This window comes from Poecilia mexicana, unplaced genomic scaffold (genome assembly GCF_051168715.1).
Source record: "Poecilia mexicana isolate PSO_F unplaced genomic scaffold, ASM5116871v1 scaffold_21, whole genome shotgun sequence".
In the NCBI taxonomy this organism is placed as follows: Eukaryota; Metazoa; Chordata; class Actinopteri; order Cyprinodontiformes; family Poeciliidae; genus Poecilia; species Poecilia mexicana.
The window spans coordinates 17,598,838-17,614,979 of record NW_028263390.1 but is presented as its reverse complement, the minus strand read 5'-3'; the positions used below and the strand labels follow the sequence as shown (position 1 = coordinate 17,614,979).

The window sequence follows — 16,142 nt, the reverse complement described above, 5'->3', positions numbered from 1 at the left end:
GCACATGAAAGCTTTAAAGAATTAGCTTGAATTTTAACCATTTATTTACTAGACGTTTAAATCACAGGGTTGATTTTACACTTTTGGGGTTAAATCAAACGGTCTTGTCATAACGAAGTTCGAGTCTTTACATATTCCAACACCATGTCATGTGTTGCTGCCACCAAACATCACAGGGGTAAATATGCATTTGAACCTGCCCTCGAGCTTAAAACGACTATATCCTGCTGCGACTAATAAAAGTGGATTTTATGAGCCTTAAATGCTCAGCTGGAATACTAATTGTGCAAGAATGAACAGAATGCTAAACCTACTCACTACTTCTACCAAACTAAGACTAAAATGCAGCAGGTTTCAAAAAAATATAAAATAAATAACATCACATAATCAACAACATTAAATAAACAAATGCAATCACAGAAAAAGAGAATAGAGTAAGGATGTTTTATAGTAAACATGTATGTTAGTATATCAACCAAGAGACTACTGTGAGGGCAAAATGACAATTTTAATTGATATTAATAAAACTCATGCAATGACCTTTCAGTTGAAAGTAATAGTAAGAAGTTGGAATTATTATGAATTAGAATTATGTGCACCATCGTTTTAAATACTTCACCAGAATTTGGTTTCTAAGCACACCTGCTCAGATATTTCGCACTCGCTTTCCTTTCCTGTCCAGAAGCCTTTGTGTTTTCCTCATGTCTGCTCATCCTCACAGCTCTTATGAGGCTTAGATGCAAGGGCAGAATCCAAGCTGGAATGGATGGATTGATATTCCAGTCAGAGCATGGGGCTGCGGCTCAAGGCTCTTTTCGATCCTAATGTGAATGGCCCTCTGAAGCCGGTGTGCAGATGTCTATTAAATGAAAATCCACATCTGTGAGTGTGTGGGCTTGGTAAAAAATAAAAAAAATAAAAAATCAAATAAGGTTATGCAGTCTGGAGAGTTCTTGTGACTTAAAAATGTTAATCTTTAGATGAATATTTGGGGTTTCAATTAATTAAAACATAAAATATGTTATAAAACACAAAATACTGTTTGGTGTGACATGGAAGAAAAACATTAAAGTTCTTGAATTTCATTGAACACAGAGTAAACAAGCATTATTTATGAGGCATTATAGAGTCATAGACAGGATTTGCTCTTTCTGATCCGCATACATGTTGTCATTTTGAAAATAATTCCCGACTTATTTGGGCTTTGGTCCTCCAAATTCCACACAATCCACACATTATTTCATTCATCTGTTCAAACATTAGCATTTCTGGTTTGTAAATGACCAAAATGCCAAGCTCAAAGCTTCACAAGCGTTAAAAAAAAGGTTGTTTATAGCACTGTGACTCATCAGTCGGCTTTCTGGTCCAATAAATAAAAAAAAAGTTCCAGTGCTTGTTGTTTAAGAGTACAAAAGGTGCAGCATCAGATTAACCGTCAGGATGTTTGCGACCTCACACTCCAGTTAGAGCTCTGGGGTCAACAAATCAGTTGCTATTAGCCAATCTTGGATCCACACTAAAAAAAAACAGAGCCGACAGTGTTTCAGTGGCAGACCCACATCTGTACAACTGTCTCCTGTCTGCTTGTAGAGTTGCAGAAAACATTAAAAGCCCCATTTCATTTCAGAGGCTTTAAGAAACCTTTATTTATTTCAACTAAAAAATGTTAGTTTATATGCGTTGTTCATTTACTGAATGTTATTTATACTTTATAGCCAATTGAGCTGGTTTCAAATGTGCAATAAAATGTAAATGGTAGAACTACATCATTTTAAGGTTTACACAAATCTCTAGAGGCGATTTACAGTTACACTGCTGGAGAACTCCAACATTGGTCGGTTCATGACTTCACTCAAGCTACACTATCATTGGCCAGAGCTCAGGAGAGGAAAGGTAAACTACCTACCACAAACACACAAGCTCACACCCTTGCAGACATACAGTCACACTCAAGCAGCACACAGATAGTGTGAGAAGCCAACAACCGAGGGGCAGCTCCTTACTGAGCTCTAACAACATGCTGCTGTATTTAAGCTGTCAGAGGGAAGAGAGTGTATCTGATCTGTGATGAAGCTCAGGGGGTTTGGCAGGATGTCTGAAAGGAGAAGGTTTTGAGCTGAAGGTAAAGAACTTGTCTAAAATCCATCAAATGTGACGCACAACATCATGGCAAATCGAATTAAGCAGTGCTGAAATACAAACGTACATAAGAACTCTGAAAATGCTACGTAGCGGAGCTTAATTTATATTTTGAGAGAACAACTATGAGACTTTATCGTCCCACTTTTTGCGCATATAGTCAGAATAGGCTAGAAACATTTGCAGAAAAGTTATACACTTTCTCCAGGCAATGGGGAATAAAGGCTAAGAGAAACGGGTTTCTTTTACTGGTTTTCACCACAATGCATTTTCTCTTTAGACTTTTAACCCCTAATTTAAGGTATTCTAACAGAAACACTCCAGTGACCCCATGAGAAAATGCGTCCGCCCACAGTGGCGTACCCAAACCTTATTAAACCAAGTTCTCAGAAATACTCAGAAATACTCCACTCCTAAAGATAACCACAGCTACTGGTTCTCAGCAGGAAAATTGTTTTAAACCCAAGGGTGATGCTTTGCAAAATCCTAAGTACTTTTACCAAGGGTTTCTGTTTTGAAAAAAGTCCTAAAGAAACTAGAGACTGTATTAAGTTCACAACAGACTAGTCTATTTGCTTACCATTTAAAGAAAAAAGAACAACCTTGCATTCAGAATTTCACAATTGTTTGATACATCAAAAATAAATAAACTTACTGCCAGTGAGCAAACTAGATACAAATAAGAGAAGAAGAGATGGCATGCACCATTTTTGTTTGGCAAAATGGTAAACAAAAAAAAAGGAATTTTGTTTCCTTGTGAAACAGGAAAAATAAAATGCTACAACTTCACGTGAAACATGCCAGATTTAGAAAGCGGCACATTTAGGTGCAGCTTGGAACTGTAGACCAGGCATGGACTGGCAGGAGCATCTACCAGCATGATAACCGTTAATAGAGAAGAGGTGCTTATGCAAAGATCTTTAGAAAAACTGTAATACATGACCTAATCACAAGTTACAGGTGTGATTTTAACCAGTCAAGATTTGTCCACATTTGCAGACCCTGCGGAGTACCCACAATAAGTTTTCCTATAGTTTGTCACACTGCCACTAGAAAAAAAAAACCCATCCACACAGCAGTCAAAAAGCTCTTTAACAAGCGCCAAAGTACTTGGACAAACTAACACTGACAAAAACCCTTTCTCCATCCATGAGATGCTTTAAGTGGTCGTTACTGTAACTAAGTTCATCTCTGCAGCTGCCTCCAGTTTTCCATTGTGTGGATGAAAACATAGTCATTTAGAGGAAGCTTTAGGGATGCTTTCACAGTGCGTTATGTGTCATTATCCATCGGCGCTGTGAGGCGCAATCCTTTTATGTTTGTACCGTTTGAGTGAAGAAACAAAAAGCCTGTGTTTTTCTCAATTTGTCAACCGAAATTGAGGCAAACATTTTAGATTTAAAAAAAATAAAATAAAAATATGTGTCTCTCCATTTACTGCCTTAATAGAAATAGTTTTTGACATACCTGAATTCGTCTCTTTTGTGATTGGTGGTACAAGTAAAGCCTTATGTTCTTTATTTCAAATCTACTGCACTGAAGGGAATATTCTTTAAGACAATAATAATTGCTAGGAACTGTATTAAAGAAAGGTATGTGCCTAAATCATTACAGACCAGGTAGACAGGACCACAAGAACAAAAAAAATCCAATTAGAATAAAAGAAAAGGTGCTTAAATAGAAACCCAGAAGGCTGAGGTAAATCCGTTTTTCTGTGTTATGAGCGTTTCAGGAGAAAACTATTTTAATAGCTGTCTACATGCATGCAGGCTGAATTGCTTAGTATACATAATTAGATTGGGGCATTGGAATTATCCTTAGTTTACAAGCTCTGAAATTAAGAAATCAAGTGATCCAGAAAAAATGTAATTAAAGCAATCATTGTGTTTATATGAAACTGTATTTGTAGAAAAAGTGAATCACAAAAGCTGACATCCCTCTTTTATGTTAAGCTAGAAAACAACTGCAATGACAGGGCAGCTCAAATGCACGTAGACAATCAATAGTTCAATTTTTAAGTATATTCTAAATATTCTAAGACAAATTGATGCTATTCCCATTAAATTTATAAATTACCTGTTAATAGGAATGCATGACATTCTGCTACAAAAGTAGTACTACTACAAAAAGGCACTGGACGGCTTGGCATAACTGATGGAACTATAAACTCAAGAGGAATGTCAAACTGTCAGTTCGTCACATTACGCTCAACTGTCTCTGGGTTATGCAGCAAGATGATAATCAGAAGCACACCAATAAGTACACCTCTGAATTAACAGCTTGGACGGCCTAATCAAAGTCTGAGCTTACATCTAACTGCAAAGAAGATTGAGCCAAAGTGATGCAAAAGACTCATAGCAAAGCCCAGAGATGAATGTTGTTACCAAGGGTGGCACAACCACCATATTAAGGGGGCAATTATGATTTTATTTATTTTTTTTTACTGTTTTTAAGCACCAGGAGTCCTTTTTTACTTATTTGAGAACAGCTTTTTGTATTCATTTGGTTTACTTGTCTGGTCAGAAACATTTAAGTTTGGCTACAAATTGAAATAGCAGAAATCTATAAAAAGGCGAACACCATTTCCTGCCAGTCTATCATAGCAGGTCAAGATGTCCCCGAAGGTCAAAAAGAGGAAAAGGCACAGCAGACTAAAGGCATAAAGATGAAGCACAGCTGTTGCACAGTGGTCCAAGAAGCATTAAAAGCACCTGTTGACCTGACCCAGAGAATGCACACTGCTTTCCTTGGGTAAATTAACTGAGCCTGGCAGGCAGAAAGAAAGAAGGTAAGCGGAGCAAAAGTAAACGAGTCGCTACAGTCGATACTCTCTCGCCAGTGAGTCTGACCTTTAGTGTATGGATACAGCGTGCATCATCAGTTGTTGCATAATGTCTTGGAGGCTTGAGAAAAAACTAAAAATTCTCAAGGCTGCAGAGGTAAACAAACATTAGTCACCGAGTCTATGTTGTGTGCTCTTCCAAGCAGCATAAGCCCTTATACAACAGACAACATGTTTCCCTCGGTGAGTGGGTGCAAGAGCAGGAGAGAGAGAGAAAAGACGCAGTTTCTTCTTGAATCTAAACCGAGGAGGATGCAAGTGTTACAAAGGCCAGAAGTGGATGCTGATTTTTTCTCATCTTTTCTTGTTATTTATTTAGTGCCGGCAATTTTCAAACAAAGGCAGGAAAAGGATCAGATTTAAAACACATCTGGCAATTAATGCTCCATCATCACCTTTCTAGAGATATAACACAGTAACACACGCACACGTGCACACGCACACACTTTGATGTTCAGATAAAACAGGCTGCCGCAGATGATTTGGAAATCTGCAGCACAAACACTGTGACTCATACACGTTATGTATACGGCACGTTTGCACCACAGCTACAGCTTTTACACAACTGCAACTCAAATATCTTTCCAATCACCCCATCGTATTACTTTATGCCATGCATCATGCTTTCACTGCCGCTTTTTCTTACATTTTTATCTGTATTGGAACAAAAACCGTTTCACTGTATCGTGCTTTTAACCTGAATAATTCCTATTAGATAAGACATTTGACTCTCGAATACAAATCAGTTTTAGTTTTTTCTACCAATCTGAACTTGTGGGAGGGGCTGCAAACTAAATTTAATTTTATTTTTCCCTTTTTTCTTAATATTAATCAACTATATTCACCTGAAGCTTCATTTCCTTTAAGACACAATAAATCAAATCAGGGCCACTCACTGAAGAGTTCAGGCTATAAGTATTTAGTCATTACAATACATGACAATGTTTCATGCTTTAAAGAATTAAATCACATTTTTTGTATACAGGCACCTTGAAAAACCCATCTAAATGCTTGAATGGAAACTTTTGGTAAAAATCATCACTTGTTACAGTCTGAAACTCTAATACTCATGTCGAGAAAAGTCGAGCTCAGCCCACTTCCCCATGCTGGAGATTTTAGTTTAATAATAACAATAAATAAAGTTATCTTTAAAACTGATTACACAGGTGACATCAAGACCCAACAGTAGAGTCAGACGGTAATAAAATTAATCTGGTTGTGTGTGTTGTTATTGTGTCCTTGCTTTAATTCTACTTTTTTCTATTTAATCATAAAATCATAGCCTGACAGAAGGAGAGTTATGCAACAGGAAAAGCAGGTTTCCTGAAAAAAGAGGAAGTTTCCAGCCTGCAGTGATTAAAAATAGTTCAGAGTGCTCATTTTGAGCACTAAAGGTTTAAAGAATAAAAACTAGACATTTTGAGTAATTGGATAAAACCCAGAGTAAAATACTTAAATTAATAATGATAACTTATGATTAAGCCGATAATTAATATTGGTTTAACCGGTGGTTGATGCTGGTTTGATTATAAGAATATTTACACTTACTCTTATACTTATTGAAATACTTACAGGTGAAAGAAGTAACTGTAACATGGTGTCAAATGATTAGAATAATGAATTATTCTTGGTTTCTTTTCAGAAATGTCTGTAATAACTCACATTATGATTATAAGAGTAACTAATAAGTAATGATTATTATAATATTATAAATGAATGCTAAACCAGATAAACTAAAAGGTTATAAATGTGATTTTGACATTGAACTTGAAATGTGGTAAAGTGTGTAACTGTAACTAAAGGTCACTGATGTTGTGTTGGAGGTAGATGGTAGGTGAAAGGTCAGGTGGAAAGAGGAACTGATGGGAGAGCGGAGGTGTCTTAAGGCCTTATTGCTAAACTTTAAACGTACCTAAGAGAAGGTTAGACACAAGAGGGCTGTTGAGCAACTCGGGGACATTAGAACAGACATCAGGTCATGTCCAAAGATGGTGATGGATATGAGATCATCGGCCAATGCAAATGCACCAAAAGGGTGGATAAACCCTATATAAGGTGAGTGCGAAAGAGGAGTCTTTGGTTGGATCCTTCAGGCAGCTTCGAGCCAAGATCGAGATGGACAAAGAACTCTGAAGCTGAAGAAGAGCCGGAGCCACAGAGCCGAAGACTGTTCTGCACATGGGGACCAACCCGTTAGCCCCGCAACATGTGGCTTCAAATTGCACTTCTCTCACCAGCTGGGTTTGGGAACCCAAAGACAAAGACCAAGGCAAAGATGAAGATAAAGACAAAGGCGAAGAACAAAGGCAAAGAGGAAGAACTGGTGTGTTCCTTCCATGAGACCAGCCCTTCTACATCTCGAGAGACCAGAAAGATCGTGAGACAAGGAGAAAGGAGCTACAGAGCTGCAAGACAAGAAGGAGAGGGCCGCTACGAGCAAGAGGAAGTCACCCTGAGGCCCGAGATCTGCCGCTCTGACTCAGTACTCTTCCTGTACTGGGAGCCTCCTGCTGCTGCAACACCTTTTTCATCATCAGGCCAGTTCTGGGGTTCAAAATGCCAAACACCGTCCGTCTCTCTCAAAGTTTTCTTTTTTAGTTCACAGTGTCAGCATTAGGGAAAGATAGGCTAGATTATTGATTTTACTTATTTGATTATTTCTGCTACTGATTTAAGCTGTACTGACCCTTGCAAAATTGCCTTACTAATAAAATAATTAGCATTAAGAAAATCTAAAAGATGTTGTGGACATTCAGTTAATGAGTCACCTTAAAGTTCTTTGATGGTTGTAAAATAGCTATGAAGTTTGATTCTGGGAGGAGAAAGTGGAAAATGTTTTATAGGTTGCTTTTAGCCAAAACTAAAACAACACCCTTGGGACTCGCCCGAGTCACTAAAACCAACCTGGTTCAATAACAAGTGCAAGTTGTAATAAGAGAAAGAGCGACCGTTAACAGGTGTGCTCTGTGAAACTAGCTGATTCCGGGCTACTCTATCTGGCTAATTCACAGGGAGAAAAAGGGTGGGACATCTGGATGAAGGTCGTTAGAAACCAGGCTAGTCTTTCTCGCACCCAGCTTAAACAGAGTTTACTTCAGTTCTGGGTAGGGTAAATCTCGGCAGATTTAGGAAACTCAATTCACCCGTTAGACGGAGAGCTGGGAGCAACATCTCCCTCCTCTCAGAAGAGGAAGTAGAGAGAGAGAAGGGGGGGGGGGGGGGGAGGTGTTGTGCAACAACACTCATTTCTGTTATCCAAGAGGGAACATTGGTTTCCGCCATATAAACTAATCCTCTTAGGAAATTGCCAATACTATTAAATTCAAAGGGTAAAAGAAGGCCTGGTATTCCAGCACAGAATTTATTTCTAATTCAGAAAGGAGAACACATGAGTCTCTGACAAATACAGTCTTCAGTCAATTTAACGCTCCTCCTTTACAAAAAAAGACATCTATTAACAATGTTTCTGTATATAATAAAGGAGGTGGAAAAAAACAGTATACATACTATGTTTGGGGCAGCAGTAAATTTCTAAGACAAAATGAAATATCTGGGTTTATTTGAGTCAGCAATGACAAGACCCAGAGGGAGAATGTACCATTATTTTAGTCTTTCATGTTAGTTTATTGACACCTTTGGCTATTTGTCTTTAAGACAAAATGTAATATATGAGTTTATTTGAGTCCATCAAAACTATAACCTCATGGTTTATAAATTCTGTGCGCATTTCCACAGATTTTTGGATCTCATAACCATTAACACACTAATAAATTTACCAATAAAATTCTTACATCTAGTGCATGTTACACAACACCTTACAAAAAAGCAACAGAACAGCTCATATACAGTTGCTGCTAAATGTAGTTATTTCCACTTTCCTGTCAATTCAATCCACACGAGAGGGAAAATCCAAAATACACTATCATATTGTCTTGGTGTGCAAATCCGACTACAACAAAAGGGTTCCTTGTAAAATAAGTGGAGGAAGTGAAACTGAAAAATACCCCCAATTTGGTGGGGAAATGACAGCCTAAATGTGCAAGTGAATTAGATGAAAAACAGAAGCTCAGAAACAGACAAAAGTTGTCATACAACTGAAATATCCCTAGTAGGAATTTGTGGTCAATATGCCATGAAGTGGAGGTTTGTGCTGGGATGAATTAATGAGCCTGATTCCAGTTATCCTTAGCCAATGCCCCCTACAACAGAGATAGGACTGTACAGAGAGCAGATGGCCACTAAGGGACACAATGGGGCGCTCAGAAGCTACACAGCGTACCAGTGACTTCATTTCCAGAATATCTTCATCAAAATGAACCCAAAAACTTCCAGTGTCGATCCTTCACAAGGATTCTTAGAAATGTGGGTAGCGCAGGGTTAGACCTGAGGTAACAATTTCAACAATGAACAACTCTAAGAAACTAGAGCTGGGAGACATGAAAAAAAAAAAAAAAAACATACAAAAGAGGATAAATATCACCCCCTCACTACAGTTTGATTGTCTGAGGTCACAGCAAGACATACCAAGATTTCCAACTGATCTTTGTTCGAGCCAAACACAAAATTAATTGTGCTCTGAACTCCTGTAGACCTGAGAGAAGGCGCGAGAGCACAGACCTTTGAGGAAGGCTTAACAGCCACTGAGGCGATAAAAGCTTTGCTGCTTTCAGCTGACTGTTTTTTAACCTCAGCGGATCGTTTATTTATTTCCAGACGACAAGAAAAACACTAGTGAGTATAACAGGGAATATTTCTCGTAAAGTCAACAAAAATGCTAAGAAGCACAAGAAATGTGTGTTCGAGCTCACACACAGAAGACGGATCTAGGCAATGTATTGTAATCCTGGCTTCCAATCACTTGAGATTGCACCGGATGAGTCCCAGCGGGAAATAGCCAAGGCATCCAACACTCAAGTGAGTGCTCTCTTCCTCCTAGAGCTCGTCCTTTCCATAGCATAGAGGTGAAAAAAAGAGTGTTTCATCATCTGCATCTCCTTCTCTTGAGACCAATTTGCCCTTGAAGAGCTATTTCCCTGGGAAATAAATTCTCTAGGAAAAATCTGGGATGCAACTGACAGATTACATACGAGTGTACAACGTGCACAATAATTAGGTTGCCTGGATTTGTGCATTTTGGCATGACCAAAAGAAAGGATGAATCTTAACTGGGTCACATGTGGCCCAGTTAAATGGAGGGGAAGGATTTGGAAAGCCGTGTTTACCTTGCGCGACGCATGGATGTCGAAGAAGGGCTTGTTCCGGACGCTGAAAGGCTCCTTGGCTTTGTCGATCTGTCCGAGCTTCATTTTTTCCTGACGTGGAGAAATTATTTCCTTTTCTATGCACAGGAGTCGAATATTGAAATCACACTGGCCAACGGGTTGTCCCTGAAAAACACACAACAAAAACACATTTCGATTTTAAAGTAGCACACTAATTTAAATGGTCTATTTCCTTTGTTTTCTTTCTTTCTCTTTACACTGAGATGAAAACTTACGATCTTGTTCAGAAGTCTTAGTGTGAACATGATGAGTAGCTAATGCTGAAAACTGAACAGTACATCGAATATCAGTCTGCAGTAAATATTCGTTTGTAATAAACTGTGGTTTAGGATATCTTTAACGTGATAACTGGTATTTGGATGGACTCCACCTGGCTTAATGCATCTTTAGCAGATAGGTTATTAAAACTCATACAACAGTGGGGACAGTGTTTATTGCAAATGACTAAAAGCGGCAGGAAAATTGGGCAAATCGTAATCAATACTGCAGTTTTCAGCATTAAATCAAATGCTGCATCAACTATCTTCCTGATACTCTGTAGCTTTGATGAGCAGTGTCCAGAAGTATGCAGTAAGACTCCTTTAATTTATCACATTCCACTACAACACTACAAACAGCTTCTTTGTGACGACGATGAGACCTTCCACACATCACAGCAAAGACCCGCTGCTGTCCCGCACAAATAATCCTACTGTCCTCTCAAACAGACGTGGCCACCGAGGCAGAACAAAGGTGAAATGAAACCCATCTGGTGGAGCCACACATTGTTGCCACACAGAGCAGCAGAAAACCTGAATTTCTGTAACTGGTTATAAATAACAAGGTTTGAGCGGAAAATTAGAACATATAACGACAAACATGGCAACATATTTATTTCAGTGTTAACTGGTGCAGAAAAGATGCAATGAATCCAGCCTGTCTGCTGCAAAGCGTCGACAGACTGTTGCTGCCATTTATCTATTTCTGAATTAGCATAGTGACGCAATAAAACTGACTCAGATTCCAACAAGAAAAACAAAACAAAAAAAGGATGTCAACCTGTTGAAAACAAACGTCATCCATGACAACTTTGACTTTTAATAATTCTCACAAGTTATAAGGAAGATTCAAACTCCAAATAAAATGGATTTTATTTCTTGAATTCTTCTGATTTGTGCTGATTAAATATTGAAGACATTCCCACCAAACCAAGAATTTTTTTAAGTCAAATAATGGAGTAAAATGTGTTTTGTTTGTGATCTGCAATGTGATTTATTGGTGGGTATTTTGTATAATATTGTCCAAAATTACTAATGGAAAGCAATTATGTATCATTCATGAATGTTGTCACAGGAAATAACAAATATAGCCCTATGGAAAATTCATTATCTTCAAAATGAAAAGGGGGTTTAAACGTCTTACAACCAAAATTATAAAATGATGTGGAACAATTGCACTTTTACGGCTATTAAACCAATGTATTGCTAATCAATACTCTCTGATGTGTATTGACGGGTTCTGTGTTGGAAAGTGTGAATTGCAGGCATTAGTATTCTGCTCCAGCTCTGTAGTAAAAGGTCATTTCTTTTCTCAAGAGGATTATATTGACTTTAGATGGGAAGAAAAAACCCAGTTTTCCTCCAGTTGGATGTGGAAAGAAATAGCTGATAATTAGCTGGAATTAGATGTTATTACAAGCCTGCAGAGCCTTGTGCTTTACAGACATTAAGCAGGAAAAAACCCAAATAATCTCATAGAATATCAATTTAAATAAATTGATCCCAGTAGGCAGGTAGTCTGCATTTTAATAAGCATGTATATTTACTTTTTCAAATGTACAGCTCACACATATATACCAAGAAAACAAGAAGAAAAAAATGCTGTTGTAAAAATGTTGCTACCTTTTTGGTCTCTGCTTTTTTGAGAAAATAAAATTTAGATGCAAAAATTGCCTGCATCGACCGATAAAAGAAAGTTTCTGAGAAACATAATAAATGGTAATAATCTCTACGTAATAATCAGATTTTTTTGTTACTTTTACAAATCTAAATCTTAAGTAAATCCTTTGAGATACACTTTTGCCCATTTATTGTCCTATGAGAAATTCACAAATGTTGCAAAATATGCATTTAAATTGTCCATCTTTGGTCCAAATGAGCTATTGTGGCATCGCTGTAACTAGCTAACATCTGTGTTTGCAAAGGTAGGAGTGTAATTCACATTTTGAAAAGTAACACACTGATATAGAGTCCGGATTATTGCCTAGAAATTTAGGCAATGATTTGACAATACAACCAGGCACTAAGAATAGAAACGTGAGGAATCTGGAAATAAACATGCAACAATTTATAATCCAAAATTTCTACTTTATATTATTGCATCTGCTAGATGATAGACAAATGTTGAAATCGATCATAACATTTTGATATATCAAGAACCATGTCTTCATGACCTTTAATTTTAGACTGTTTTGACAATGTTGCTTATCAATGTACAAGTCATTTTAGAAAGTTTTCATAGAGAAATCTTTTTAATATAGAAATCATAACTTGCTTGCTTTTCCACACAAGGTGACAGCAGTAACACTACTTTCTCCTGGAGCAACAGCTGGTATCATGTCCCACACATTTAGCACCATCTGTCAGCTGTGTCACCAGGAAAGGACAAGATGTAAGTGTGGATGATTCAAGGCTTGTGTTGTCCATGCCAGCTCAAGAGGAAAACACGGCAAAGGAAAAATCTTGTTAGGGAAACGTCACTGGGGACAGAAGCTCGGTTTCAGTATTAAATCACAGCGACATCTTAATTTATCCGTTTCTGTTGTGATTCTAAGGACCGAATGTGTCTGTTTGGGAGAATATAAATACATCAGGTTTCACAATCATCACTGATTTGAGATGCACTGAGGAAGCGTTTGAGAAGAATATTATTTACTATTTCTGGAAGTGTAGCAGTGATTGACATAGTGAATACAAATCTACTCAGACATTCTTTCATCGGCTCTGATATTGACCGATTGGAAACTCGGCACTGACATACGTACATGCTGTTTGAATTAGACTTTCTTTGTACGAGTCATTCCCTTGAATGTATAGACGATCATTGACAGATGTGCCAAAACAATAAAGATGAGGATAAGGTCTCGCCCAGAAACTTTCCCAATATTGTGATATAATAAATCAAAACCTAATTTAATTGATTTATATAACAAATGTTTCCATCTAAAACAATAAATCAAGTCATATTGAATGGTGTTTTCACACATTAATAGTCTGATAGTCTGGTAGACTAACTTACATTATTTGTTACACTTTCAGCTGGTGCGATTCACTTTCATTGTGTGTTACTGTCTTTTTCAGAGATGTTCATTTCTTTTTCAATTAAAAACAAACTTATGTGATTATTGAAAATAATTTTTACGCCAAAATCCAGAGGTGTGAATAATTTTGTTATCAGCTGTAAAGATGAGACGTTTCAAGATTTGGAGAGGTTTTTAACTGGTGACTCACTGCAAAAAGGCTATTCATATTTTGCAATGAGTCACCAGTGAAATTAACAGTAAAAACTTGTAAAAAGCATGTCAGCAAACATGAAGATTGGACTGGTATTATTGTATCAGCAAAGAGCAGTTCAGAATTTAATAAATGTAAATAAAATATACCTTATTTTCAAAATGTATATACCCTTGTATTAATTTGAAACACTGTGCCTAATCCTAAGTGACATGAAGTGGACAGAAAAGTCCTGTTATAGTCAAATCCCAGTTTACATATTTGAAACACCATTTTGGAGAGAACTTGTCAAAGATAAAAAGTGGAAAAAAAAAAAAAAAAAACTAGACATAAAGAAACTAAATGCATAAGAGAAAAAAATAAAAAGAACGACAATAAGTAGCAGAACCAAAAATAAAAGCTGCTTCAGTGCGAGTTTGGGGAGGATAAAGGATTAACTGGAAAGCAGCAGGGAATGAAAATAAGTGACAGTGCTGGGAGTTCTGCTTTCCATATTTTTAGATAAACAGCAGCCCACACTGATGACCAGAATCAACATTGGGACCAATCAACAATATGCTGCCTCCCATTAGATGTTCTTTACAAAAATATGTAGACTTTTTGACCATTCCAGGCAAAAAAAAAAAAAAAAAGCAATTACAGACTCACAGCACCTCCCAACCTGCTTTCTATCTAAAAGCAATATTTTGTGGTATTAAGACAGACTTTCAAAAATGTATTTACACAATTATTCTTCCATGGGAGAGTTTTAATGCAGATAACGGGCTTTTCTTTTTCTAGGATGATGATTAAAATAAGCTGTGTAGAAAAAAAAAGGCAGCAGTTTAAGAATTCCACTTTATCTTCCCTCTAAGTCTAAAGCGCATAAATCAATAAGTGAGCACCTTCCTCCAAGGCAATAAATAAGAAGAAACAGACGATTAATGTAAGCTTTTTTTATTTTTTATGCTGGGAAAATTAAAGTGTGAACCAGACTTTGAAAACATCACCTGCCTGCAGTTTTATTCTTCCACCTTCCACCTGTGTCTGTGGGGAACAGTTGGTATCTATCTCTCTGGCACGGGATGACAGATTCGTGTTAAAAAAAAATAATAATAATTTAACTAGCAGGTCATAGTTAGAGATTTATGAGTGATCTATCTAGTTACACAACCAGAGATCCTGAGGTGTGATTCTGCTTTTCTATGAGTCACTGCAGCATTGGGTAGGGCTGCCTACGTCTTAAGAGACTTTTTCTCCTTTTTGAAACAAACTCACAAATAGCTCATCCTTGCCTCATCAGTATGTCTACAGACAGCTACCAGTTTCAGACGGTATAGAAATCTCTAACCGGTTCTGATTTATCACAAACCCTTGTTTACTTCAAACACCTCGTTACATTCTTAGTAAATGCAGCACATAAATAAAGGACTGCGGCACTAATGTCATAACATCAGGAAGTTTACTTACATAAAAAGAAGAATGATTACCAAATCATCACCGAAGTGTGATCGTTGCCCTAAAAATAACATAATTCCTTTCATAAATCTCCAAAACTACACCCTGCCGCTAAACATCCAAATGAAATTCAAACACTGGTGTCATAATAACCAGCTACATGCAGACAAAAAAACCTGGCCGCTAACGCTGCGGCCATTTTACCTCGTCATGAGGAAGAAAATAGATTTTTCCACCAGAGGAGGCAATAACCTGGATATTCCTGGTAGTTACAGAAGACTCACTTATCCATTTTCTAGACCTGTTTAACCATCTACATCTCTGGTTTCTTCAAAGCTAAAATCTTATTTACCATTTCAAGAATCAAACGGTTTTAGTTTCTATGATTTGAGGGCTTGTCTCGTCAGCCTAGGCAACCAGCAGCTGTAGATAACTCAATTACTCTCTGTTTTTCAAAGTTAATACTTTTGCCACCATCAAATAAGGTCATTTTAACAAGACAATCATCAGAGCCTGGTCTCTGTGCGGCACTAAATTTATAATCAAATCTAATCAACAATTGTTTAAAAAAAAAAGAGGGGTGAACAGCCATATTTTCTGACAGTACCAAGAGTAAGCCCAACAAAAGACAAATAGTCAACTGGACAAATAAATAAGCAACAGAAACAGTGTAAGAAGAATATTCCCCAACTTTTAAAGTTTAAATACAAAAAACACAGACTGGAAGAATGAAAATGCCAGGAAAACTCTGGCAAAAATCTAGAACCTATCCAGAGAAATTCAGATTTCTTGAAAAGGTGGCACTCTTGCCACCGGGAACAGCTTTAAGAAAAAGCTACGTTGTTTTTCTTTTTTTAATTTTAAAGAAGTTCATTTCTGGAATTACCATTAGGAAGAAGAGAAGAACAGCAGTTAGGCCGCCCATTTACAATTTATGAATAAACGATGACC

The 16,142-nt window shown here is 37.3% G+C and overlaps 1 protein-coding gene across 1 annotated transcript in view; it reads right to left on the bottom strand.

The window, feature by feature from the left end:
- The window catches only part of rngtt (RNA guanylyltransferase and 5'-phosphatase), a 104,517-nt gene that overhangs the window by 56,682 nt on the left and 31,693 nt on the right, over positions 1–16,142 (bottom strand). Inside the window, exon 11 of the mRNA XM_014978035.2 lies at positions 10,204–10,368. Within this exon, the coding sequence (XP_014833521.1) occupies positions 10,204–10,368 (165 nt within the window). The remainder of the gene's footprint in view (positions 1–10,203; positions 10,369–16,142) is intronic.